Below are 25,106 nucleotides of genomic sequence, written 5' to 3'. Positions count from 1 at the left end.
TTATCTTCCGATATCTGTGCACGGTTTCACGGCTCCCCGCTTCGTACGTCAATCCTCAGCGCTGGAGATGTTCATTTGTAGAGATCCAGATGTATCTTCCTGCGTCTCGGGCTGCTTCCGTGGTCTGGTACCTATCCAGCTCGACTCGGGGGACCGGCTGAAAAAGGGGTTCCCTACTCCTCCGCCATCTTAACTCCAGTTTTCTAATATTTAAAATGGACTTAAAATTGCTCCTCATGGGGCTACTGGTTTTGTTTTAGCTGAGCCGATGCATATAAAAGCATGGAACACGGTGGCCGGTGCATAGTAAGCACTCAGTAAATCTCCGTTTTCGCCTTGGAGACATTTTATACCTACATTTTCATCATCATCATCATCATTATTTTTTTAAATTTTTTTAGAGAGAGAGCGAGCGAGAGAGCACATAGTGTGCAAGTGGAGTGGGGAGGAGCAGAGGGAGAGAGAAAATCCCAAGGAGATTCCATGTCCAGCCCAGAGCCCGACATGGAGCTCAATCCCATCCTGAGATCATGACCTGGGCTGAAATCAAGAGTCAGAGGCTTAACCTACTGAGCCACCCAGGAGCTCCCGTATACCTAAATTTTCAAACAGTGCATCGATTGAAAAGAATACTGTGATGTAAACATTTTAATCCCTTCGCTGCCTACAAACATCACGCCAGATTGGGTAGAAGTGTGATAGTCTAGTATTTCGGCAAATACTATTAAATTTGTGGCGACCGGTTTTTTGGCAATGTGTCTCTTTCACTGTCAGGTTCTGTGTGGCCTGTATTGGAGAGCCACCTCTGAACAGCGAGGTGAGCCTTGCCGGAGTCCTGGTGCTATTTCCTGTGCCTGGTGTGGTCGTGGACTATTTAAGAAAAACTGGGCTCTTTACTACCCACCATGTGTAAACATGTTCTTAATGATTCTTGGAGACTTTCGGCTACAGGAATAAGCCCTCATTGTCCCAATGACTCACTGATTGCATCACTCATACCTGATCTCATTAAAAACATGTGATCAGGTGTAGGAAGTCCAGTGGATGGGTTCTTTACCACGGTAGCATTAGCACCCCTGGCAAAGTGGAAGGAAATGCCTTTGGAAGATTTGGAAAGTCAGTGTATCTCATGTGCTCGCCTTGTGTGGCTTAAAGAGCTGCCTGTGGCCTGCTCTGTCTCCAGATTTAATGTGAGCTCCTGTGCCTTTGGTCCTACCATCCCCACACACCTTGCAGAAGCACCTAGAGTCCCAGTGTGAGACGAGGTTTTATTCCTTTGCTCTGGCCTCATCGTCTGCTTGAAATGTCTCTGCTGCCCCGACTCTGCCTGTTGTTACTTAGTCATCTTTCAAGATTTAGTTCAAGGATTGACTCCTCCATAGGGCCTTTTCCTAAAGCCACCCAGATAGAAATAAGGACAGATTCTGGATACATTGCAAATTGTCCCGGCTGCGATTTGGCTGTGGATGAAGGGGCCAGAGCTCTTTCTGTCCTCCACATGAGGTCACAGTGCGAAGGCACTGCCTGTGAACGAGGAGGAGGGCCCTCACCAAGGACCCAAGTGTGCTGGCACCCCGATCTTGGACTTCCAGCCTCTGGAGCTTCGAGAAGGAAATGTTTGCTGTTCAAGGCCCCCATCTTTGGTGTTCTGTCATAACAGCCCAGGCTGACCACGACAAGCACTCTAATGGCCCGGATTGTCCCAGCCGTACAGCGGGGACTGTCTCACGTTGTGGGTGGTCTGCGTGTACATCAGGCATGAGTGTGATTTCTCAGGAGTAAGCTCTTGATGGGAGTTAGGCAGCAGAGAACTCAGAGCTGCACTGTCGTGTGAAGCAGCAGTCAGAGATGGTGGGTGTTTTGGGGTGCCGACAAAGGCTGGCAGACCCACGTGACTGCTGCTCGGTACGCGGAGCGCGGCAGGTGCTTGCCGAGTCTGTGTGCTATGCTTAGGGACCCCGCCACCCTCCTACAGAATCAGCCTTCCTCATTTCTCTCTGGAGAGGGCCGATGCAGTGCTGTGGACTAGGACAGTGTTCCAAGGACTTGTGCCTGGAAACATGGACTTTGTCAGTTCGATTAAGAAAAATTCCCACCAGGCATTGCAGGGAAGAGCTCAGCAATATGTACATTTGAAGACCAAGCTTCTGATAAGTGTCACAGAATGAGATGGGGAGAATTGTCAGACACAAGCTACTTCGATGCTGGCGATGCCTCCTGGGTACGGCTGTGGCTTTAGAAGCGATGACTGGGACCATTGCTCCTCTTGAGGACTTTCCTAGTTTTGAAAAGTAAAACCATCTCATCAGCTTACAGAAAGACACCTACCTGCTCTGTAGGCATGGGAGCATGACCTGGGCTCACCCAGAACCGGTTTAAAGTAATCACGATGCAAGTTAACCAGAAAAAAGGGGCCAAAATATATCCCTGCTGTAATTCTGTTCTAAAATTCAAGTAATCCAATATTTATTGAATGCCTGACACTGGGGCTTCGGTCCTGGTCAAGCAAGAGGCAGACTTACATCAAATGGTCAAGCAGGAGGCTGCCAAACCCCTACCCAGTTCCCACTGGCCAGAGCGAGCGCTGGGAAGTCCCGTTAAAACTAGAAGCCATCTTATTTTATTCCTTCTAGAACTCTCCATAAAATGATAATGTACACAAAAGCAAGTAATAGTCACGTAGACTATTCACACAGAGCAAGTTGTGAATTATTAAAGAAGAAATGGTAGTAAAGCTTAGATGCCATTTACAGTGAACCAGTGGGGCTTTCGGGGGGGGGGGGGTGGCCTGGAGGCGGCCTGGAGGGGGTTGGCTGGTGCTGGTTTGATGAGCTAACATTCAGCTCCTTCAGTCTGGCAAAGAGCTCTAGAGTTAATGAGGGTATTTTAATTGATAAGTTATCAAACCCTTCAGTCAGAATGACCTTTGAGTAGTTTTCGAGTGGCTTTGGTGCTTTTCAAACTTAAACTTTTTTTTGTTTTTGGTTAAGGATTTTATTTTATTTTAAATATTTATTTATTTATTTTGAGTGAGAGCGAGAGAATGTGCATGTGCATGAGCAGGACGAGGGGAAAGGGGAGAGGGAAAGAGAAAACCCTCAAGTAGCCCCACTGCTGAGCACAGAGCCGGAAGCAGGGCCCTGAGACCATGACCTGAGCGGAAAGCAAGACCTGGATGCTCAACCGACTGAGCCACCCGGGTACCCCAAAGATTTTATTTTTATTTTATTTTATTTTATTTTATTTTATTTTTTTTTAAAGATTTTATTTATTTATTTGACAGAGATAGAGACAGCCAGCGAGAGAGGGAACACAAGCAGGGGGAATGGGAGAGGAAGAAGCAGGCTTCCAGCGGAGGAGCCTGATGTGGGGCTTGATCCCATAACGCTGGGATCACGCCCTGAGCCGAAGGCAGGCGCTTAACCGCTGTGCCACCCAGGCGCCCCCCAAAGATTTTATTTTTAAGTAATCTCTACATACAACATGGGGCTCAAACTCACAACTCTGAGATCAGGGGTCGCACGCTCTACTGACTGAGCCAGAGAAGCACCCCTAAAACGTAAACTTTTAAGTTAATTATATTATCTGAAGCAGATTACAGGTATTTATTCAAAACAGGGCTTAGAAGGCCATGATAGGGCAGTTTTCTTGGTTGATGAGACAGGACAGACAGCCTCCCACATCCCAGTCCAGGTGGGGCTCCCATGACCTCATCAGGTGCAGTGTTGTCCAGAATCTGCCCTCACACTCGTGTGATTGCCACGCCCATAACCTCCCGATGGAGCTCACACTAGAGCTTCGTGGAGATCGTGAGAAGCGTGTAGTCCAGTCAGGAGTGAGAGCGGGGCACTCACACGTCACTGACCTGGTGGTGTGTGTGCCCTTTCCAGCCACGTCGGTCGTGCCCGGCCAGGTGTGGGGCATGTATGGCCCATCTGTGCAGAGATGCCCAGTAGGTTCTTAGAATCTGTTTCTGCCGTGAAGAAGGTAGATGGGTCCAAAACCAATGAGAGAAGGTAAGCCGCTTTCCCGACACTCCTGTTGCCAGTGTGTGCCTCGTCAGCCACAGCGAGCCGAGCACAGCCGGGCTTTGGCACGGCATCCATTTCCGAATGGAATCTCTACATACAAGCCCTGTTTTGGAAACTTGACCCCTGGATCTCTGCTTTCCTGTTGGCAGCTTCATAGACTAATTGTAGCGTTACTGGTTCTGCAGGGATTCATGCTAAAGGAGCGGTGTGTCCTGTAGGTCAAATGCCTTGAGTGATTTTCCACAGGATACATCTTATAAAAAGATACTTGATGCTAAGTTTCGAGTCATGCGTGAACCTTGTGGCCACTGTTAGGTTACTTTTCTGGCTGACCATGTCCTTAGAATTCCTTTGCGTGTTTTAAAAGCCTTTTATGTGATCTGGGATTTCTGCGCTGGTATAGATGAGTCCCGTAGAATCACAGATGACATCTCATTTTTAGGTGGTGATGGTGGCATATCACAGAAACCTATTTGTGTTGCAAGAAAACAGACTCACTTTACACATGAATGAACTCTAAGACTCAGATAGGCTGTGCCTGGTCCAGGGCTCAGCAGCCTGCTCGAAGCAGGGTTGGGACCAAAACTCAGTTTCTTTTCTCCAGTCCAGAGCTGGAGTCTTGGCACCAGGGGCTTTGCTGTCTGTTTGTAGACAAGTGTGGTTTTAAGGAGGGGAAGAGAAAGGCTTCTGCAGCCTGCTCTGTGTGAGGCGCCGTTACAGGTGCTGTACGTGTATTGGCTTGCTTGTCTGCAGAGTAGCCTGCTACAGGTCGAACGTACCGCGTCAGATGCTCCTCCTTCTTTGCCTGAGTTTGGAATCGATAGGAACAAAGGCCTGTCTCAGACAGATGGAAGAGCCGGTGAATAGCATGGCTTAGGTTGGCCAGATGATGTTACCCCAGTGTCTAGCAGAGCTGGGTGACTCTGTGCCTCTTTTGGAGGGCCAGACCCTTTCTGTCCGCGTGGACGGCATGGCAGAATGTGCCCCCTGTGGGCAGGTGGGCCTCAAGAGAAGGGGTTGAGCATTGCACACCCTGGTTGTCCATCCACGTTGGCCCCCGCCCTTAGGAGGAGTGAGGGGGCGCACAGAGAGGTCAGGACTATTCCTCTGAGGACGTCCCTTCTCACGGCAGCATGGAACTAGGGGAAGGAGGTGTCCTCTTCCCCCACGGCGTTACCGGGTAGCTGGTGTTTTTCCTGTTTTATAGGTGGGAAGGTTGAGGTGCAGGGCGATGAACTAGTCTGTGCTAGTTGTGTAGCAGGTAGGTCCTTCAGATGGTAGTCAGGGTGTGCGCACTTCTCGGGCAGACTGAGAATTACCCGCAGGGAATGCCTCTGGGCTGGGTGTGTGTACACCTGAGGCCCACACCAGGCATGCCGTCTCGGCCGGCTTTACCGTTCGCTCATCTTGGTCCCAGCGCAGTGCACAGGGATTTTTTGCATGCTTGCAAACGGCTAGGGTTTGCAGCTGTTAGTAATGCTTAGGCTTGAGTTTATGATTTTGAATGATTTGGAAGCTGAGCTAGAAATTCAACTTCTGGAGGTGCCTGGGTGGCTCAGTTGGTTGAGCGTCTGGCTCTTGATTTTGGCTCAGGGTTGTGATCTCAGGGTTGTAAGATTGAGCCCCGCATCAGGCTCCGTGCTCAGCAGGGAGTCTGGGATTCTCTCTCCCTTTGCTCCTCCCCCCGCTGGAGTGTGCTCTCTTTCAAGTAAATGAATAAATCTTTTAAAAAAATTCGGGGGGGGGGGCACCTGGGTGGCTCAGTCGGTTAAGTGTCCGCCTTTGGCTTGGGTCAGGATCCCAGGGTCCTGGGATTGAGCCCCAGGTCGGGCTCCCTGCTCAGGGGGGAGTCTGCTTCCCTCTCTCCCACTCACCCTGCTTGTACTGTCTCTTCCTCTCTTTCTCTCAAATAAATAAATAAAATCTTTAAAAAAATAGAAATAAAAAATTCCATTTTGGGGAGTTTATTCATTCAGTATTTCCTGAGCTACCTGCTGAAGTATCGTACCAGGCAGTGGGTACCCGGGTGCCCCTGCCCTGGAGAGCTCACAGCTCAACTGAAACAGGTAAGAAATGTTACGTGATGCTGATCCTGTTTGAGTAAAGTGCAGTAGAATGGTGTAGAACGGTGCGCGCAAAGCCAAGGGGGTCAGGGCAGACGCACAAGACATGGTCCTTGGCTCTGAGGACTTTGGTTTGTAAGCACCGTCTGCTCCCTTGGGTCATTGTGGGACATGCACAGGAGTCATGTGTGTGGCCATCAGTGACGGTCCCAGGAGGGGATGTGGGGAGTTGTGAGTGATTGCTGAATGCCATAGGGGTATATATGCATAGGACAGGATTGTACCAGGTATCGGAGATCCCTTCCAGCTGAGAAAGCAGTGATTTGTGGACTCTAAGGGGGTCTTTGTTGGCCAATATAGGTTAGCCTGTGCTGTGGCAGGAATACTAACCCCGAAGTCTGAGAAAGATTAATCCTTACAACGAGGGTTTATGTCTCACTCACATGAAACTCAGTGCAAGTCGGGCAGTTTTCCAGGGCAGGTGACTCCTGGGCTACTCAGTGTTCCAGAGTCTGCATCCGTCTCTGCCCCACTTGCCAAATCTGGCCTCTGGGATTCCTCCAGAGTGGAGGAGAGAGAGCTGGAGGCTGGCTCACTGCTTCAAAGGGCTTTGTCTCATGGCTGCGTAACATCCCGTTGTGTGTAGGTACCATACAGACACTGAGTTTCGCTCACCATCAGGGAGGTGCACGTAGAAACCATGATGGGTACCACCTCGCACCTGTTACAGTGGTGTCATCAGGAAGACGGGGGGAGGAGGAAGGGGACCTCGTGCAGTGCAGGTGGGAGTCAGAGCAGTCCGACCACTGTGGAGTTTCCTCAGAACATTAACAATAGACCTGTCCCATGATCCAGCAATCCTACTTCTTGGTATGTATCCAAAGGGAAAGAAAACTGGGTCTCGAGGAGATGTCTGCACCCCCATATTTATCACAGCATCATTCACGATGACCAAGACATGGAAACAACCCAATGCCCACCAACAGATGAATGGATCAAAGATATATGAAAAGGGGCACCTGGCTGGCTCAGTTGGCAGAGCAGTGACTCTTGATCTGGAGGCTGTGAGTTTGAGCCCCACATTGGGTGTAAGATTATTTAAAAAAAAAAAATCTTTAAAAAAAAAGTGAAAAAAGGCATCCTAAAGGAGCTGAAAGGAAAATGAAATGAAAAGCAAACAAAGGGCTCAGTTCCAGGGGGACACGCATGACTCCTTCACAACCCGCTGGCCTCACCTTCCTGCGAGGAAGCTACAGACACAAAGGGCAGGAGTGCTGGCAGGGTCACCACAGGGCCATCCCGTGTCTCCACCTTGGAACATTCCAGATCCTAACCCCTTTGGCCTAGCTGGTCATGGGAGGGGGTCACAGGTTTAAGAGCGTGGTGTCTCCTGCTGTCACCAGCTTCCAGCCGTGCGACTTGGGCAATTATGGTCTCTGTGGGGTCAGTTTCCTGATTGATGATGTGGAGGCATTAGTAATAGAAGCCAGGCTAGGAGGGTGGTTGGGATGTTTCACTGAGACGACACATACGAGGTGGTGAGCAGGGGCCCGGGAATGCTCAGGCCGCACAGATGGGTAAATCCCGAATGAACAGGAGCCAGCCGATCGAGCGTGAGTGGCAGTGAGTTCACATGTACGGCTGGGAGAGCAGCGTAAGGTGCAGGCGGTGCTGACGGGGGTCAGCCTTGCTCTTCAGTGAAGCGCATGGTGCTGTTACCTGCTTGACCCTTGCAGTCCCCTGCTCTCCTGTGTGCTGGGGGCGCGCCCGCCAGAAGGGAGGCAGGCAGCGGGAGAAGAGACCCGGCCTCACTGAGTGGTAGGTCCCGAGCCCTGACACGAACCCTCGCAGTAGTGTGTGAGGGAGGACTGTAGAGAAGGAGCCCGAGTGTGGAAGAAGGCAAGGCACTCGTCCCTGGCGTATAGCTGGCAAGCAGAGCCGTGCGGATTTCGGCCTGGTCCTCGCGGCTGCTGGAGCCGGCGGAGGGAGCGGCTGCTGCCCGGGATGGTCCTCAGTGACCATGTGCGGTAATCTTCTGCTCTGTCCTGCCGAGCCGGAGTGCTTTAACCTCTGCTCTGGGGTGTACTGTTTTTCTGACACATATTTTTGGTGGTATTTACGTTGAAACCGAGCTAACAAGGCGGTTGAAGTATTTTTGTCCCGTTTGAAACACTAGGCGTGTGAAGCTGTTGAACCTTCCTGCCAGCCTCCGGCCACAGAAAATGAAAAGCTTGCTGGGTCCGAACGTGTCGACCAAGAGCCCATTCATCTACTCACCAATTATTGCGCACAACCGTGGAGAAGAGCGGAACAAGAAAATAGGTAGGCGCGCTGCTCCTGGCTTTCTGGCCGTGCCCTGCCGCATGGCCTCCAGCGGCTTTTCTAGATTCCGCTTCCCTCATGCGTGTGCATAGGCTCCGTCTCAGTTTATGCAGTCTGCTGCCATTGTCAGAACTCTGGCCCTAGATCTGATTTTTTAAAATCAGTTTCGTTAAAGGTGAGTTTTGTGGAAGTTCTAGAAACTGGAAGACCTGTTATGAGGACTGTTATCAGGACTGAAGCAGATAACAGGAGAGGGATCATCAGAGCCCGAAGTGACTTCCGGGTCATCTGAGATTGGAGGGTGACTTGCGCTCAGACCTGCCTGGGCGATAGGGACAGAGCATGACGTTCTCTGTTAAGCCCTTCAGCCCTGGCCTTGCTTGCCTGGGGGCTGAGGATGCCAGTTCTGAGGGGTCTGGCAGCTCAGCAGGGACAGGTGGAGCCGTGTTTTGGTGTAGAGAAGGAGCCAGCACGCATTCTTGAGTCTCTAATGCGCTTTTCTGTGTGCCAGGCTCCCCACTGGGTCCCAGCCCTGCCTGCTCCCCTCCTCCCTGGCAGCAGACCCAGGGCTCATGCGCCACCCTCTCTGTCCTTCCTGAAGCCTGGCCCAGCAGCGAGCCTCATTTTTTGCCAGCTCCCCCTTCCTTGGGCCCCTGACATTTTGGGTAATGGTGCTGATCACTGCCAGACATGAGCCTAGTGTCGCAGTGTCGAAGCGAAAGGGTTGAGAGGCCCATCCCTGGTGGGTACTTGCCGAGACCAGAGAAGCTTTTGCTCTCTGCTTTTGAAGTGCAGTGCTTTCTTCTCCTGTTTTATTTCCACTTGTAATCACCGCATCCTGAATGTAGCAAAAAGGCAGCCTGACCTCAGGAGGCCCTTCTTCCCAGGATATAGGTGCCTTCTGCACCGGCGGTACCGCCCACCCCACAGCGGGGACCGCGGCCCTTGTGACCTGGCCTGCCGTGCAGCACTCTGCCTGCCTCTCTGTTCTCCTCCTGCTTCTCTTACCTACCCCTGCTCCTCAGACCCAGCTGCGCGGCTCCTTGCTGTTCTTGTAACAGAAGGGTCCTGGCGCTGGCTGTGCCCTCTGCCCAGGCTCATCCCCGTGCCATCCCCAGAGAGGATGCTCCTCCCAGCACTCTGCCTTCGGGGTCCGGTTCTCTCCGTAGTACTTATACTCGCATTCATCTGTTTCTGTTTCCCCTCCCTCCATTTGCTCGCTGCCGTACCGACAGCTGCTAGAAGGGTGTTGCTCGGATGCGGGAAGGAAGGGGCAGATATTATGAACCCCATTTTACAGATAAGGAAATTGAGATTCAGGGAGTTCAAATGACTTGCTGAAGAACTCAGAGCAGGCCTTGGCTCATGACGCATTTTGTGCTTGTTGACCGGCACCATGCGGCTCAGGTCCAGATGGACAGCGTGAGAGTTATGCATGTCATGTGGTCTCAGCGAAGAGTTCCTACATTAATACCAGTACTAGAATCCTTAGCATCTGGAAGCGTCTCATAATAAACCTTATTTACAATTAGTAAGTTATCTGAACACCTTAAAAACAAAGTGTTTCCTTAGAGAGGAGGTTGTTCCTAGGACAGAGGGCATGACTGGGGTAGGAGTGCTCTCTTGTAATGGCAAGCATTTCTTTATTCACACTGTGCCGTATCCGACGGTGTCACAGTTCAGCTCATTTAGTTCTCCCAGTGTTCTCAGAGGAAGTATGGTTTTCTCCGGTGTGCAGAGCACATGTGGCAGGGGCCTGAGTGAAACCCAGCACACAGTCCCTGCCCTGTGCCGGTTGTCGGATCCATGTAGGCAGCAGGCAGGGCAGAAGCACATGCTGAGTGGGATGTCAAGATGAGACGTAGGTCAAGTTGTCTAAAACTGTAGAGCTGTCCCTCGCAGGACCTGCTGGCTTACCTGCTGAGCTTGGACGAGCAGTAAGCACTGGCCCGGCTGGAGCAGGGACACCTCCAACTTGGGAAGGTGACCTGAGCCTCCCTTGATGGTGATGTTGTCTCTCGAGAAGCAAGGTATGGCTTGGGGGCCTCCGGCTGCTCATTGTTTAAACCAAGAAGATAATAGAGGAAGAAATACGGGAACATGTCCTTGAAAAATAGCATCGGATTGTAAATTCTGTTACGTTTCTGAAATTAGGAGCCCCAAGCGTGTAGCATACTATACTGTAGAATCCACGCGTGCACGTGTCTCTGTGTGTGTGCGCACGCGTGCGTATCTGTGCGTGTCCGTATGTGCATGCGTATCTGTGCATGTGTGCACGTCTGTGTGTGTCTCCATTGGCTCAGTCTTTGATCCAGCAGTAAACTCTCCTCGAGTTTCTCCTTTGTGCCGGGCACGTGGCATCCGTGTGTCCCCGTGGTTCTAATGGTCACAAGGCAGTCATGGTCCCTGCTGTCATGAGGTGTAGGTAGAAATTGGAGGGAAGTATTCAGTAGTACTTTCAAGCAGTAGTAAGTACAAGTAAGTGGACCCATAAATAAAATCATGGCTAGTTCTAATTAGTGCCATTAAATAAAGATGGGCTGAAGTGGAGAAAAATACACTCTTCTGCGGTGTGGAACCCTTGCCTTTCCTTGACTTTAAATGTATTTAATATATTTTAAATGATGAGAGTTGAGCTTTCTCTGACAATGTTGGAATGTTTTCCATTTGTGTTCTGGGAAACGATTTTGCCCGCGTGCTCTTGCTTCTGTCACACAGGCATGAATTCCCCCTGCTGTGGGCCAGGTGTTGTAAGGGGTACAAAAACCAGTCCACACAGATGTTTACTGGCGGCCAGATACTGCCGCTTGGTCCTCTGACCCTGCCCGCTGTTCTCACCGTGCTGCTTGAGCTAATAGCCTGAAGACTACATTTCCCCGACTCCCTGCCCCCCAGATGCTGTTGGGTCGGCCATGGAGGTCCTCGTGTGGGGAGAAGGTGCAGGAAGGCAGAGCCATTCTGCTCCTGGAGGCCCCCCGGTGGTGGTGGTGGTGGCGGTGCCACGCGATGTGGCTCTGCTTGCGTTGGTGGTGGCAGCCTTGGCTGGGGTGGTCGTGGCAGTGGCTCCATCTCTGTGGTCGAGCAGCGGCCAGCATCTGGTAAGGTGCCAGTAATGGCCAGTAAATGTTCATTAATGTGAATGAGGGACCAGCTAGTGCAAGTGTCTCCTGGTTGTTCGGGGAGAGAGGCCCGCCCAGGCAGGCGTTTGTGGTGCAAGTTTGTCTTTGACATTCTGGTTTCAGTCTGTTGATTTTGAGATGCTCATCCTTTTGCCCTGGGGGCCCCTGCTTGGAGGATAAGCTTGAGAGGACTGGAAACAGGGAAGCTGGGTGGGCATTGTGGTAGACCGGAAGGGCCAGGGGGCTCCTAGATCCACTGCTGTGGACATACCCGCGGGCGGGGCCTGTCTTCCTGTGGGAACCCTCCTTTGACCTCTTTGGGGGTGGAAGACTCGGGTCCTGTTCCAATCTCTGTCTTATTGGCTTTTGATGGTGGGCAAATCCCTGTCTGGGCAGACCTAGACTCAACATCAAGTTGAAGCTTATCTCCTTTGGGCCGTCTGGGAGTTTCTGGCTACTCTTTCTGTCTCATTGGGGTTGGTCATAAGCTTTCTCCCCTAAAGAACATTTTTAGGAAACTTTCACCCATTTTGTTTAGAGAAACTTCCGGAAGTTATTTGGGAGACTGGAGGTATGAGACTCCTTCTCAGGACCAGCTACATGATTTGTGGGGCCCCTTTTCAGAAATTATGAAGACTTTGGAGCCTGTGACAGCAGAGAATTAACCGCCCCCCCCAAGCCTGGGCCTGTGGCTGCAGCTCCAACCCCCCCCCAATCCCCGCTAGAGCCAGTCCTGCTTCTTTGTTTTTTCCTCTCCAATCTTAAATTGTTGAGGCTTCTTTTTATAAAGTAACACCCTACACTTGTTGGGGAGGGCTTAGACAAACAGGATCCAGTGGTTTGCATAACTGTGTGATCCTCCGGGCATTATGTCCCCAGTTGACAAAGGAGAAAATGAAGACTGAGCGAATATAAATGACCTGCCCAAGGTCGGACAGCTAGTAAGTGCAGGGCTCAGTCTCCAGCCGAGGAGGTTACGAGGTTATGACTCAAAGCTCAGGGGTTTCTTTCTTTGTCATGTGGCTCCTCATCGCGGGGAGAAGCGCCTGCTCGCCTGGGCTGAGGATAAATGCAGTGGGTGATGCAAGATTTTTTCTGAAATATAACAGAAGCCTCAGCCGAAATGCATGTTATTTGTTGAATACCCACGGGTAGGAAAATGTAATTTATATTCTGTGGCTTCTAATATGTTTTCCGCAGCATCTCATCAGCAAAGACCTGCCTAGAGGTTTGCAGAATCACGTATCTTTAACCTAAAATTCCAATCTCGATAGATGAGTCTTTGTGTGTAACTGGGGGAGTTATCATCGCAGCAGGGGGCATGGAGTGTTTGAAAGAAACCCCTGGGGGCAGTTTTTGAGACCGTCTGCACTCTAACTTGCAGTAATTTACCCGTCTTCCTGCTCCGTGCTGCCAGTGCCCCAGTTCAGCTCTGCGCGGAGGTGAGCGTGGTGCAGGCCCTGAGCTCGGGCACGGGGCCGAAGGGTTTCCTGTCATTTGTGCTAGGACTTTGTGGCATGGCCAGGCTCAGTGCCGAGGTCGAGGTTAGTGTCGAGGTCGAGGTGGCCTGCACAGGCTGTGGGCTACAGCCTGGCCCTGCAGCCTCCCACTTGCCGTCTCAGACAAGATCCTGCTTGTCCACGGAGGAGAGGACAAGAGACACTAACTCAGAGAGTTCTTCTGAGGGTCAGGTGAGGTACTATTCCTAGAGGACCTGGCAGCTGTGGAGAGAAGGTTCTGAAGAGCAGTTGTGTGCACTGTCCTAGGTGCTGGGATGCAGTGAGAAGTAAGGGGTGCTTCCAACCGGGCAGGTCCCTCCGATGTTGTAGAAAGAGTATGGTGTGGCTCTGAGTGGGGAGGGCCCGATGCTGGGCAGGTGTTGAACAGTCACCCACTGCTGTTCCTTTCTGGTTTCTGGGATAGAATCTCGAGGAAGGGCCTCCACCGTGTGCTCTGACACACTGAGGCTTGGAGAGGAGAGGGTCTTCTTTCAGACAAAAATAATCAGGTGATCAGTGCTGTAATCAGTGTTTTTTCTTAGATTTACCTTCAGTAGAGTAGGACCATGCAAGTATAAATGGGTCCTTTCAGAACCCCAGGAAAATGGTTTTTTAAATAATGACTTTTTTGACCATGACAGAGAAAACAAATAGTTCCTTAGCTGCCAGGCAGAGCCGCCTGTTAAAACAAGTGATGTTTGCTTTGGTTGTTCGAAGGGGCTGGGGGCTGCTGCTGGAGACAGTGTGGGCTCAGGGATGCTGCTGAAGGGCCAGGCAGATGCACCTTGTGCTCTAGAGAATGGTCTGTGAGCCTGCCCTGGGGGTTTCTCCTGCCTGAGGGTCCCGGAAGCTCTGTAAGGAGGTGCGGGGCAGGAGGGGGAGGCCTGGGTTTCTGGAGCCAGCAGTAGCAGAGCAGCTCGGGAAGGGGAGCACAGGCCTTGGAGCCTGGCAGCCACAAATCTGGCTGTCAGCTGCCTCGTTGGTCAAGGCCACAGGAGGGCGGGCCGTTCAGCCTGTCAGCGCCTGTTCTTTGTGAACGGGGATGTCCTTGCTCTGCTGTCCACGTCACTGCATTGACAGCAGGCTCCAGCGAGCACATGGTTGTGCAGGCACTTTTAAAATGAGCTCACCTGCTGGGCTGTTCCCTTATTTCAGGCGGTGTGAGGATGCCAGCTGTGGGCCGCATGTGACAGGTGTGGCATAGCCAGTCTAGGTCTGTGTGCAGGCGGCCTGGTGCAAAGTGTGTGCGGTGGTGTCTTTATGAAAACTGAAGAATCCTTATCAGAATCTACTGATTACTACTCTGTATCTACGCCGAAAAACCCTTCTGACACCAGTGTCCGTTCCAGATACCTCTCTTGAGTTCACAGTCCTGGGTGTGAGTCCCTATGGCCCCACTTACTAGCTCTGTGATTGCCAGGCACATGTATTAACTCGTTTGGACCTTGAGTGTGCACCCTGTAGCAGTGGGGATTACGATACCTGTCTCTCGAGGTGGTGATGAAGAGTAATGAGATAAACTTCTCGAAAGTGCCCAACACATGTTAATTGATTTTGAAATTCCTTGTGATTTGCCTAACAGGGTGTCTTTAAGGGCCGTGGAAATGGAGGTGGGCACTGCTTTAGTTTTCTCTTGCTTTGTAACAAATTACTACAAGCTTCGCAGCTTAAAACAACACAGGCTTATTTTCTCACTGTTTCTTTGGGTCAGGAGTCCAGCATGTGTTAGCTGCTCAGGGTCTCACAGGCTGAAATCCAGGGTCAGCTGGGGCCGTGTCCTCATCTGGAGGCTTGACTAGGGAAGGATCTGGGTCAGGTTCCCTCAAGTTGTTCTTCATTCACTTCCTGTGGTTCTATGCCTGAGGCCCCTGCTCTCTTGCTGACTGTCAGCCAGGACCCTCCCAGCTCATGGAGACCCTCTCCGATCCTTGCCACTATGGCCTCCTCCATACACCCACTCACGCTTTGAATCTTCACTCAGGAGGAGTGTGGCCCCTTTTAAGGGCCCACCTGATTAGATGAGTCCCCCCCGCCCCGCAACAATCTCCTATTGATTAACTCAAAGCCAGGTGACTGGGGACCTTTATGCAAAATCCCCTCACTTTTGTTATAGAACATAACCTGATCACCATATTCACATGTGGGGAGAGGATTACACAGGGCATCTGTAGGAGGGCCAGGGGTCTTGGGGTTCATCTCAGAATAATGCCTCCGATAGGTGTTGGACTGCAGGTGACTTGGGAGTGACCCGGGAGGAGATGCCACCATCTTCTCTCACATTCTCAGGGAGGGGACAGGAGAGTCATTCTGTATGCCCCTTGAAGTTGACCGCAGCACTGTCTTCCTAAAGTACCAGCCTCTGGACCAGTGAAGGTCTGTGTGACTTACGGGTCTGTACCAGGAACGGTGCTGTCTGGGTTGATGTCAGTTTTGTAAAGTTGCATTTGACATACCAGCATGAATTCAGCCCGCTAAAGTTGGCAAGAAACATCCATTACAAGGCATCTAAGTGGCAGTGATGACTTACTTTGTTATTGAGAAGGCTACAGTTACACTGGCTTTGGATTTTCATCTAAAGATGATCATAATGCCCACTGTTTCACTGGAAAAATGAATTGCCAGAGGAGTCATCTGAAACCATGTGAAATATGCAAAAACACTAACTAATACGTCGATGCTTTTGTGTGTGCATTTCTAGATTTCCAGTGGGTTCAAGGAGACGTGTGTGAAGTTCAGCTGATGGTATACAACCCAATGCCATTTGAACTCCGAGTTGAAAACATGGTATGTATCACCAGTCAGCAACTTAGCATGAAACTGAGCTTTTCACTTAGTATTTGAGGCACACATTCTCTGATATATGTCTGTTTTTTTTTAAATTTTATTTATTTATTTGATAGAGAGAGAGAGACAGCCAACGAGAGAGGGAACACAAGCAGGGGGAGTGGGAGAGGAAGAAGCAGGCTCCCAGTGGAGCAGGGAGCCTGATACGGGACTGGATCCCAGGACCCTGGGATCACGCCCTGAGCCGAAGGCAGACGCTGAATGACTGAGCCCCCCAGGCGCCCCAACTGAGCCCCCCAGGTGCCCCTATATGTCTGTTTTAATATTTGTTTTGGCAACGATTATAAGGTTTCTGTGAAGGAAGACCATATCTTGTCATTCTTGTGTCTTTAGTGCTCGGTGCTCGATGTTTGAGTCCGTGAACAGACTCTGATTTGAACACACGTGAAGTGTAGTTGATTGGATGTGAGATTTGAAATAATCATGTCAAAACTTACATGAGATTAGGTTACAAAGGGTATGTTCTGTTGGCTACTCGGTATCAGCCTTGCGTTATTGCTGCAAGATGATAAGACCATCAAGGCCTGAGGGAAGAGCGAGGTCTGTAGAGTAGACCATCGCACCACCAATGGGAACTTTCATTCAGGTTTGAAATCCATTATTCTGTTTCTCTGTTTTGTGTAGGGCATTTAAAGCCTCACTTTGTAGTGGAGTCCCTTGGAACCACTTACCTAATCCCATAGTCAGTGGGAAGGAGATGTGTACTCTCCAGACTAGTTCTGATGTTTCTGGACCAGAGCCACCCACCTGTCATGCAGGTCCCATTTCTCAGGTCTTCTCTGTGCTTATTATTACATACTGCTGCCGGGTACTGTGCATTATTACCTAGCACTGTGCGTTGTTGTGTAGTGCTGCCGGGTACTGTGTGTTAGTACCTAGCACTGTGCGTTGTGTAGTGCTGCCGGGTACTGTGCATTAGTACCTAGCACCGTGCGTTGTTGTGTAGTGCTGCCGGGTACTGTGGGTTAGTACCTAGCACCGTGCGTTGTTGTGTAGCGCTGCCGGGTACTGTGCGTTATTACCTAGCACCGTGCGTTGTTGTGTAGTGCTGCCGGGTACTATGCGTTAGTACCTAGCACCGTGCATTGTTGTGTAGCGCTGCTGGGTACTGTGGGTTAGTACCTAGCACCGTGCGTTGTTGTGCACCGTTGCCGGGTACTGTGGGTTAGTACCTAGTACTGTGCGTTGTTATGTACCACTGCCGAGTACTGTGGGTTAGTACCTAGTACTGTGTGTTGCTGCGTAGAGCTGCTTGGTTCGTACTATATGTTGTTATTAATACTACATATTAGCATATAGTATTGTTTTGTGACTTTTTCAGAGACTTGGAAAGGACGGTTTTGAGATTGTTCATGTTTTCCTCGTGAGTGTTGCGCTAATGTTTAGGGTGAGGGGTGGGTTTTTGTGAAGATATCTTGCTGAGTGCTCATGCCATGGCTTAGGCTGTGGGCAGGGCACTTGGAGGGCCTAGTCCCTGTCGTGGTCAGTGCTGTGGGTGCACGAGGTGCTTCAGGGCTCACGTCGGGAGTCGGGGAAGGCTTCCCGGGAGACAAGGACCCAGCTGAGAAGACAAGGATGAGTAGGAGCTCACCAGGCAGACGGGTGGGTGTTTAAGATGAAGATTAGGCTCTTAGCATGAGGCATGGGGTCCAGAATTCATTTGAGCTCTGAGAAACTCAGCTGAATGTCAGGCCTCCAGTCCTGAGGTCGCAGAGAGCAAGCTGACAGAAGGAGTGTTGTTCCCTCCTGTCGTGCCAGACACTGCCAGCTTTACAGTTTGGCTCTCAGGCCTGCTTCAGATTCTCCCGCTCCCTCTGCCTCCCCCCTATCCCTGCTTTCCTGCACTCTCTCTCTTTCTGTCTCAAAAATAGCTTTCATTTTTATCTGGTTTAAAACTAATATATGCTTTTTAATAAAAAGGAAGAACAAAGAATAAAATAAAAATTGCCACTAGAAGGTAGCCCACAGATCATGGTCAGAATTTAAAAAATGAAATTATGAAATATTTCAAGCATGTGAAATGTTAACGGGATAGTAAGTGCTCCTAATATCCACCATCCACATTTAGTGACTGTTAGCGGTTGGTCAGATTTGCTTTCGTTACTTTAAGAAGAGATAAGATGCCAGTACATTTTGCCTGGAGACAGTAGCCATCTACCTGCTTTCTGTGCTTGCACCCTTGTCCACCGCCTCTGTCCTCCACGTAGATCATTTCGTGCTTTTGCTCAGAATGTGGCACATGTGTGCTCATTGCTGCTAGAGCGCCTGCTTCTGGGTGCTTCCGTAGACCCAGTTAGGAGAAGCATGCATACGTGTACATGTAGACATGTAGTTTATATGTAAACTATATAAACCTACATGCACGGTCTGCAGAGGTGCAGACACGCCCGTGCCCATACACACACGTGTGCACGATACACACGCAGAACTGGACCAGCCCTACTTCACCGTGGTGCCGCCAGCTCTAGCCCATCTCTGCAGGGTCCTCTCTTGCCTTCGCTCTTTTCACCCGTGTCCGTTCTTCCAGTGTGAGGACTCAGGTCCCAGCACCATGGCGCTGGCTTCCTTGCTTAGTCCTGTAGCGTGTGGAGTAGGTTCAGGGCTCCGTAAGCGGCTGGTCTGCCGAAGACAAACCCTGGAAGGAGTCAGGGCCTCCCCTGTGTGCGTGTCCGGGCTCTGTGTCTCTGTGGCAGGCTGCAGATTTCCATGGGGCCATCTTACACGTCATTCATTGCTCTGTTCCTGTATAGTGGTTGCTTTCGATCTCTTGGTGAATGGTATTTTTGTACTTTATTTTCTAATATTTTTTGGTTATTGCCAGATGATAGAAATACCTTTGCTTTTTTTTATGCTGACATTCTGACTTTGCTAAATGCACTTGCCAGTTCAGATTCCATCAGGTTTTTATGTTTACAGTTCTGTTTTTTGTGCGTAACTGTCTGCATGCCTTTATTCTGTTTCTTGCCTATTGTACTGGGTAGGACCTCTGTTACAGTGCTGAGGAGAAGTGCTGAGTGCGGACATCCTGCAGTGTTTACAGTCATGGGGCAGCTTCTCGAAGCCAGGGAATTTGTCTTGTTCCCTGTCGGACATAGCCTGGCACATAGTGAAATGAACTGATTATTTATAGATTCATTGAGGCATATTAATTGATGATATATTTCCATACTTCATTTTTTTCTTTATATTTACATATTTTACTTTTTCTTTACATTTACATTCCAATTTGGTAAAGCAACAAAAGCACATTTGAAAAATACAGCCAGCAGGGCTAACATCAAGGTGGAGTTGTTCAAACACCCACAGTGCTTTCCATTTCAAGGCTGTTTGTGGTAAGCACGCTTCTGGCCATCACTGTGGCTCTCTGTGGACCTTTATGGAGGCCACGCATCGCTGTCCTCCTCTTGGCGGTCCTGGGGTTTGGCCGTTAGCAGATGCCCTCTGCCTTGGGGACCAGTGATGTGGCGGTGGTTTGCGCTGTGTGTCTCATGCCGCTGTTGCTTGTTCTAGGGGCTTCTCACCAGCGGAGTGGAGTTCGAGTCTCTCCCTGCGGCGCTCTCCCTTCCCGCCGAATCTGGTCTCTACCCAGTGACTCTTGTTGGGGTCCCACAGACGACTGGAACGATTACTGTGAACGGTAAGGAGACTTGCTTTCTGATTTCAGGTCGAGTGGGACTGCCGTTTAAACCCCTGTCCTCCCCTGAGGCCTGTCACTGGTCACCCAGTGTTGGTCTTAACCGATTTAGAGATAATGGGGCCGTGACATGGAAAGGAATGGCTTCGAGTGCATGGAATACAGTCGGCCCACAGCGTTCCTTACAGCAGGAGGGGTCCTGCTCTGTGTCAGGCCTCTGCTCCTGTCCTGCTGGCCTCTTCTGGCGGCAGGACTGCAAACATGCCCACAGGCTCCCCCTGCATTCAGGCCTTGCGAACTCCCTGACTTCCTCTCACCTGGCCCTTCTCGCCCCTCTCGAGCCGTGTATGCGCACAGAATCCACCGTCCTCCCCTCCGCTCGTTGTCTGACCCTCTGCGTCCTGCGGTTAGTCCTTTTCACTCCAGCAGAACCGCTGTCTCCGAGTTCCTGGCTAACCCAGTCCTGTCTGCCTCTGCTGCTCAGCCCACCCACCCTTGTGAGCGCTCTCCTCCCGTTCCTGTGAGACACCCCCTCTGGTCTCCCCTCCATGATATTCCTCAGGCCCAGGCTCTGTCCTTCCCTCCTCTCCCACCCCCTTCCCCCGTATTCTCCTCCCTTCCTCCTGCAGCGGGCTACCTCTAGGCAACCTAGGTCTCTCAGGGACTTTTCCGGCTTCAGGGCCCATCCCTATGCTGCTGATTCCCAGGGCCGTGGCTCCATCCAGACCCCTTTCCTGAACCTGCATAGTCAGCCACTAACCAGCCAGCCCTTGGCTTCCTCATGGGCACTTCACTGCCAGGTGTCCCAACGAGAGTGCCCGCCCACCCAACAGCTGCCCTTGTCCTGTGACCCAAATCCTGAATCTCAGTGAGGGTGTCGCCGCCCTGCCAGATACCAGGCACTCAGAGCCTGAACGGGACCCTCTTACAGTGTTTGTCACACAAGCAACAGGGCTTGTCATTCTGCATCGTCTCGGTGGCTCGTGAGTCTGTTCTCCCTACTGCTGCCAAGTGGCCTTTCTGCAGGACACATCTGGCCGTGTCATCTCTTAACTGAAGTCCTGGCACCTTGTCCACACCTGCCCCATCAAGCCTCAACTCCTTCAGTGTGGCTTTGGAGCTCTCCCTGTGTGATCCGGGCCTGCCGGGCCTCGTGCCCCTCCCTTCCTCCTGAGGTACCCCTCCCTCTCCGAGGCTCCCTGCCGTCCTGAAGCGCGCCCAGCTTTCTGAGCTTTGCCTGTGCTTTTCCTTCTGTTGGTGCGCTTCCAGACTTGGCTGGCTCCCGTGCTTCTCTCCGTTCTTAGCTCAGACTTCCTTTCCTCTCAGAGACTCTCCTCAGCTTCTCTGTGCTGGGTCAGGTGCCCTGCTCGGCACTCCTGCGGTGCTCTGCTACTGAGGGCGGTCGCTCGCTGGCCTTGTCTGTCTTGCCGCTCCGCGGTGTGTGGCAGGTCTCCAGCAGATACTTGGTGACTGAAAGAACAAACAGTTCTGGGAAAGGGTGATGTCTTTGGTGGGAGAGGGGGGCGTCATGTTGGGTTAGGATGTGTTGCAGCAAGTGCTGAGAGGGGCCCAGCACACGACTGGCGGGAACGTGGGGGAGAGGTGACCCAGCGGGAAGAGTGGGTTGAGAGGGACTTTCTCCTACTGAGGGACCCTGAACTTTGAAGGCCAACTAGGAATTATCCAAACGAATGGAGTGGGGAGTTGGGGGGGGGGTTCCAGGCACAAAGAACAAGTGGTCCAGAGACCCATGGAGTGTTGGAGTGCTGGAGGTGGCTCCAAGGAACCGGTCCCAGGCAGAGGGGTGGTGGTGACAAGGCTGGGAGGGTAGACAAGGCCAGACCCAGAAGCACTAAGGGATGCTGGCTTTCTCCCGGGGGCTGCATTTCATTAGAGGAGAGATACGGTGGGACAGGCAGTGCAGAGGGACCCCCAGGCTGCTCTGTGGAGTATGGGCTGGAGGTGGGCAAGGCTGGGGGCGGGAAGACCAGCTATGAAGCTGTTGGCGTAATGCTGGGATGAAATGACAAAGGTAGGGTCACAGCTGTGGCGGGAAGTGGAGTAAAGGACACAGATGAGAGAGGAAGTAGTAAGGACTGGTGAGCTTGACCCCTAATTAATAACTGATGCCCACTGGATAAGGAGTCAGAGCCTCAGTAACAGAGCTCTGAGTTGGTGCAGAACAGTTGCGTGCATTTTTGCACACCTCCTGTAGGAAGTGGAAAGGCCTGACCTCATGTTGTCAGAAATAGTATTAGACGTAACAAGCTTTGTCATCAGGGTTTGAATTTCTTTGCAGTCCTCTTCGGTGATACGTAAGAAAGGGAAATGACTGATTTTAATTAAGAAATGGAGAACAAAGGTTGCTGAGGCGAAACCACATTATGTCAGGTTTTCTGGAAAGAAAAGTAGGAGGGGGCATATTGCCAGATGTGGGCTTCAGTGGAGGAACATGTTTGCAAGTTAAATTAAGTCTTTTAAGAAACATATTTCAAAAGGAAGGAAGCGTGGGTGCCATGAATTGGTGATTTTAGGTTGTGAGAGCAGTTTACCACTGGCAGAAGGTATAGGAGCCCCTGATGGGCCGTGAGGGCCTGACTCGTCCCGAGCCAACCGCTTTCTCCTCTGATTCCTATAACCATTTAATGTGCGTGCACAAAAGTCCTCACCCTAAGCATGTAGCTATGGGCGTTGTTTAATTTTCTTATACAGTGAATGTTGTTTATAATAATTATCTCTCGAAATTTCAAAAGCCATTTTAAAGCTTTGTTTAAATAATTTTCAAGTGCTTATCTAACCAATGGAGATTTTTTTGTTTTTGTTTTTGGCATGGAAAATTTGCTAATCTTCGATCGCAGTGCTTGGGCGATCACGTAGCAGTTATAATAACAATAATTGGCTCTTGAACTTTCATCTCTCCACAGAAGATTTTGAATCATTTTTCAGATACTTATTCGGTCCCATTGTCCTACAAAGGAGCACTAGCTATCACTCTCTTAGAGACAGGCAGATTTGAAAAGCAAATTGTCAAAGTGCTGAGACCGTAGTACTAATTTGTGTAGAGATTTCTAGTTGAGGAAGACTCACATGTACGTTTTTTACTCGGACCCAGGTGGCCCCGTGAGGTAGGAATGTGGGGACTGTAACCCCTCTGTCTCTGTGCAACACCCAGGGCTTTGGGCCGAGCTGTGGGTGGGACCAGTGGGTAACAGCTCGCTGAACTTGGTTCTGGGGCGGGGGGCCATGTTCCTCCATGCTGGGGCGGCCTCCAGACAGGGGCTTGAGGCCGGAAGCCTTTCCGGGGGCTGTGAAGCTCTTCATTTCGCTTCCTAGGTTACCATACCATGGTCTTCGGCGTCTTCAGTGACTGTTTGCTGGATAACCTCCCGGGCGTGAAGACCAGCGGCTCCACCGTGGAAGTCATTCCCGCCCTGCCCAGACTGCAGATCAGCACGTCCCTGCCCAGGTAGGGCGCAGGCGTCTGCCTTCCCGCAAGAGAGCGCGCTTGAGAATAGAGCTTAGCATTCGCTTCTAATGGCACCAAGAGTATGAGTTAGTCTGTGATTCTTAGGACCAAAATATGGGCGAAGCGTTTCTTCAGGATGACCGATAGGCAATATGCTTTGCTTCAAATGAAGTAGAACAGAGTTAAAGTGTTTCCTACCGTGAACAGAACAAAATGTGAGATTAGCCTTTGGAATCATATTTTTTGTGAAAAAGAGTTAACTCTTATCTTTTAAAAAGTAGATGGATTTTTAAAGAGCATTATAGGAAAGCATGAAATAAAAAGGGAAATACATCTGAGGAGTCCCAGAAACGATTGCTATTAATGCTTTGTGGGTTTTCTTTCCAGTGTTTATCTGCCTTCTTTTTTGGAATGTATGTTTGCATATTGAGATGATGTTACATTATCATTATACATAGTATCCTAGGTTACTTTTTCCATAACCATATAACATAAGCTAAAAAATTTCCATTTTAATTGCTTCAAAAAGTACAATGTAAAGATACTCAGTTTGGATGATGGAAATGTTTTAAGACAGAGGGGATAGCAGTGAACGTTGTACTACTTTGTGAATTTACTAAAAATGATTGAATTGTATACTTAAAACAAGTGAATTGCATGGTATATAAATAACACCTCAATTTAAAAAATGAATTTTGGCAGCTTTAGTGTGGAGTACATGATTGCATGTGACTGTTCCTTGAGTGTCGCTTCTAATTAATATAAATACTGTTGTGACTGAGTTATCAAATTCACCCCCACACATTTATTGACACCTGCCACACGACCTAGGCTTGGTCTGTAGGACTAGCAACTAATCAGAAATGCCCTCGACCTGTCCAGAGGGGAGATAGACTTACCATAGTCCAGTTTGCTCCTGAAAACAAGAAGCGGAGGGAGGCCACTCTCCCGTTCCCGGTTCAGGAAGGCTTCACAGGTGTGATGTTTAAATTGGGCCTTACTGTCACTGCTCACCCAGGACTGAGCCCCTTTCCGGCTCTAGCTCTGTCGCATGGGATGGGGGACTTGGGGACAGTTGGCACCTGTGTCAGCCAGGCCATGTGGCTGCACTACGGCTCTGCTTTTTCCTGCCTTCTTTTCCTACGGCCCTGGGGGCGCTGATACCCTGTTTGTTTGAGACACAAAGTTTTTAGTCTCGCTGTGTTTTAGTTTTTCTGAATACCTCCTCTGCAATTTCAAGTTGCCTGCAAACAGCTTTGCTTCAGAAAGACTGCATGTTAAAATATGGAAAGAAGTCATTTATAGTGAGGACAGAAATCACTCGTCCTTCCTTGACAGAGAAAGTTTATTTCTTGACTCATGAGCAACTTTAAAGGTGCAAAATGTAAAGGAATGCATTCCCCTTGATTTCTTATGCTATTATTTTCTGAAAATGGGTTTGGATATAAAGCTTGTCTCTCAGAGCCGCAACGGGAGGCCCCCAGGAGACGCATGGTTGGCTCGATAAGTCTGATTCTGATTTGTTTAAACATTGTCTCTTGGATGCCAGAAGTGTGAGACCAGCACTGTCTGGAACATTCTTTTCTGTCTTTTGGACTAGTGTGGGCATATGAAGCTCTCTTGCAGCACATAGAACAGGACTTGGGTCTGACCCTGGTCCTTTGTTCTGTGGCCAGGAGCAGAGCTAGAAAGTGCTGGCTGGCAGGGAGGCTGTTGGACACTTGCTGGGTGGGGTGGCCCGGAGTCTGTCCGTTCCTGGTTCAGTTAAGTATATGGTGTAGACTCATGGTGCTTTCTGTGGAAATCCTTCGGGCACAAGGAGGAAGAGAGTGGGGAGCCAGGTGGACCCTTACTACCCCAAGAGAGAATGGTGACCCTTTCCTCCAGCGACTGCCGCCTTTCTCTTGGGGCAGAGCATTGTGTTTTCGTTTGAACCCAAGGGCTATGGTGCAGGAGCCTCAGGGGAGAGGCAGGCTTTGGGTCTGCACGCTGGGCTGCACGCTCACGTGGCACAGGCCCCGCCTGACCACACAGATGCCATATGACCCGAGGGCGCCACCCGGCTGCCGTGTGTCCCATCAGGCTTGCAGCCTTTGCTCATCATTTTCACCTGTGACATGGAGTCCGC

At 50.5% G+C, this 25,106-nt stretch overlaps 1 protein-coding gene across 4 annotated transcripts in view; it reads left to right on the top strand.

Moving 5' to 3' along the window:
* Positions 1 to 25,106, top strand: part of TRAPPC9 (trafficking protein particle complex subunit 9) — a 599,687-nt gene that overhangs the window by 101,298 nt on the left and 473,283 nt on the right. For all 4 annotated transcript variants that reach the window (XM_040626149.1, XM_040626150.1, XM_040626148.1 and 1 more), the window contains 4 exons: positions 8,271 to 8,416; positions 15,733 to 15,818; positions 19,389 to 19,515; positions 22,846 to 22,978. In XM_040626149.1, coding sequence (XP_040482083.1) covers positions 8,271 to 8,416; positions 15,733 to 15,818; positions 19,389 to 19,515; positions 22,846 to 22,978 — 492 coding nt within the window. The remainder of the gene's footprint in view (positions 1 to 8,270; positions 8,417 to 15,732; positions 15,819 to 19,388; positions 19,516 to 22,845; positions 22,979 to 25,106) is intronic.

The sequence above is a fragment of the Ursus maritimus genome, unplaced genomic scaffold (genome assembly GCF_017311325.1).
Source record: "Ursus maritimus isolate PB19 unplaced genomic scaffold, ASM1731132v1 scaffold_9, whole genome shotgun sequence".
Taxonomy (NCBI): Eukaryota; Metazoa; Chordata; class Mammalia; order Carnivora; family Ursidae; genus Ursus; species Ursus maritimus.
The sequence above is the reverse complement of the archived record's forward strand: the minus strand, read 5'-3'. Positions and strand labels throughout refer to the sequence as shown.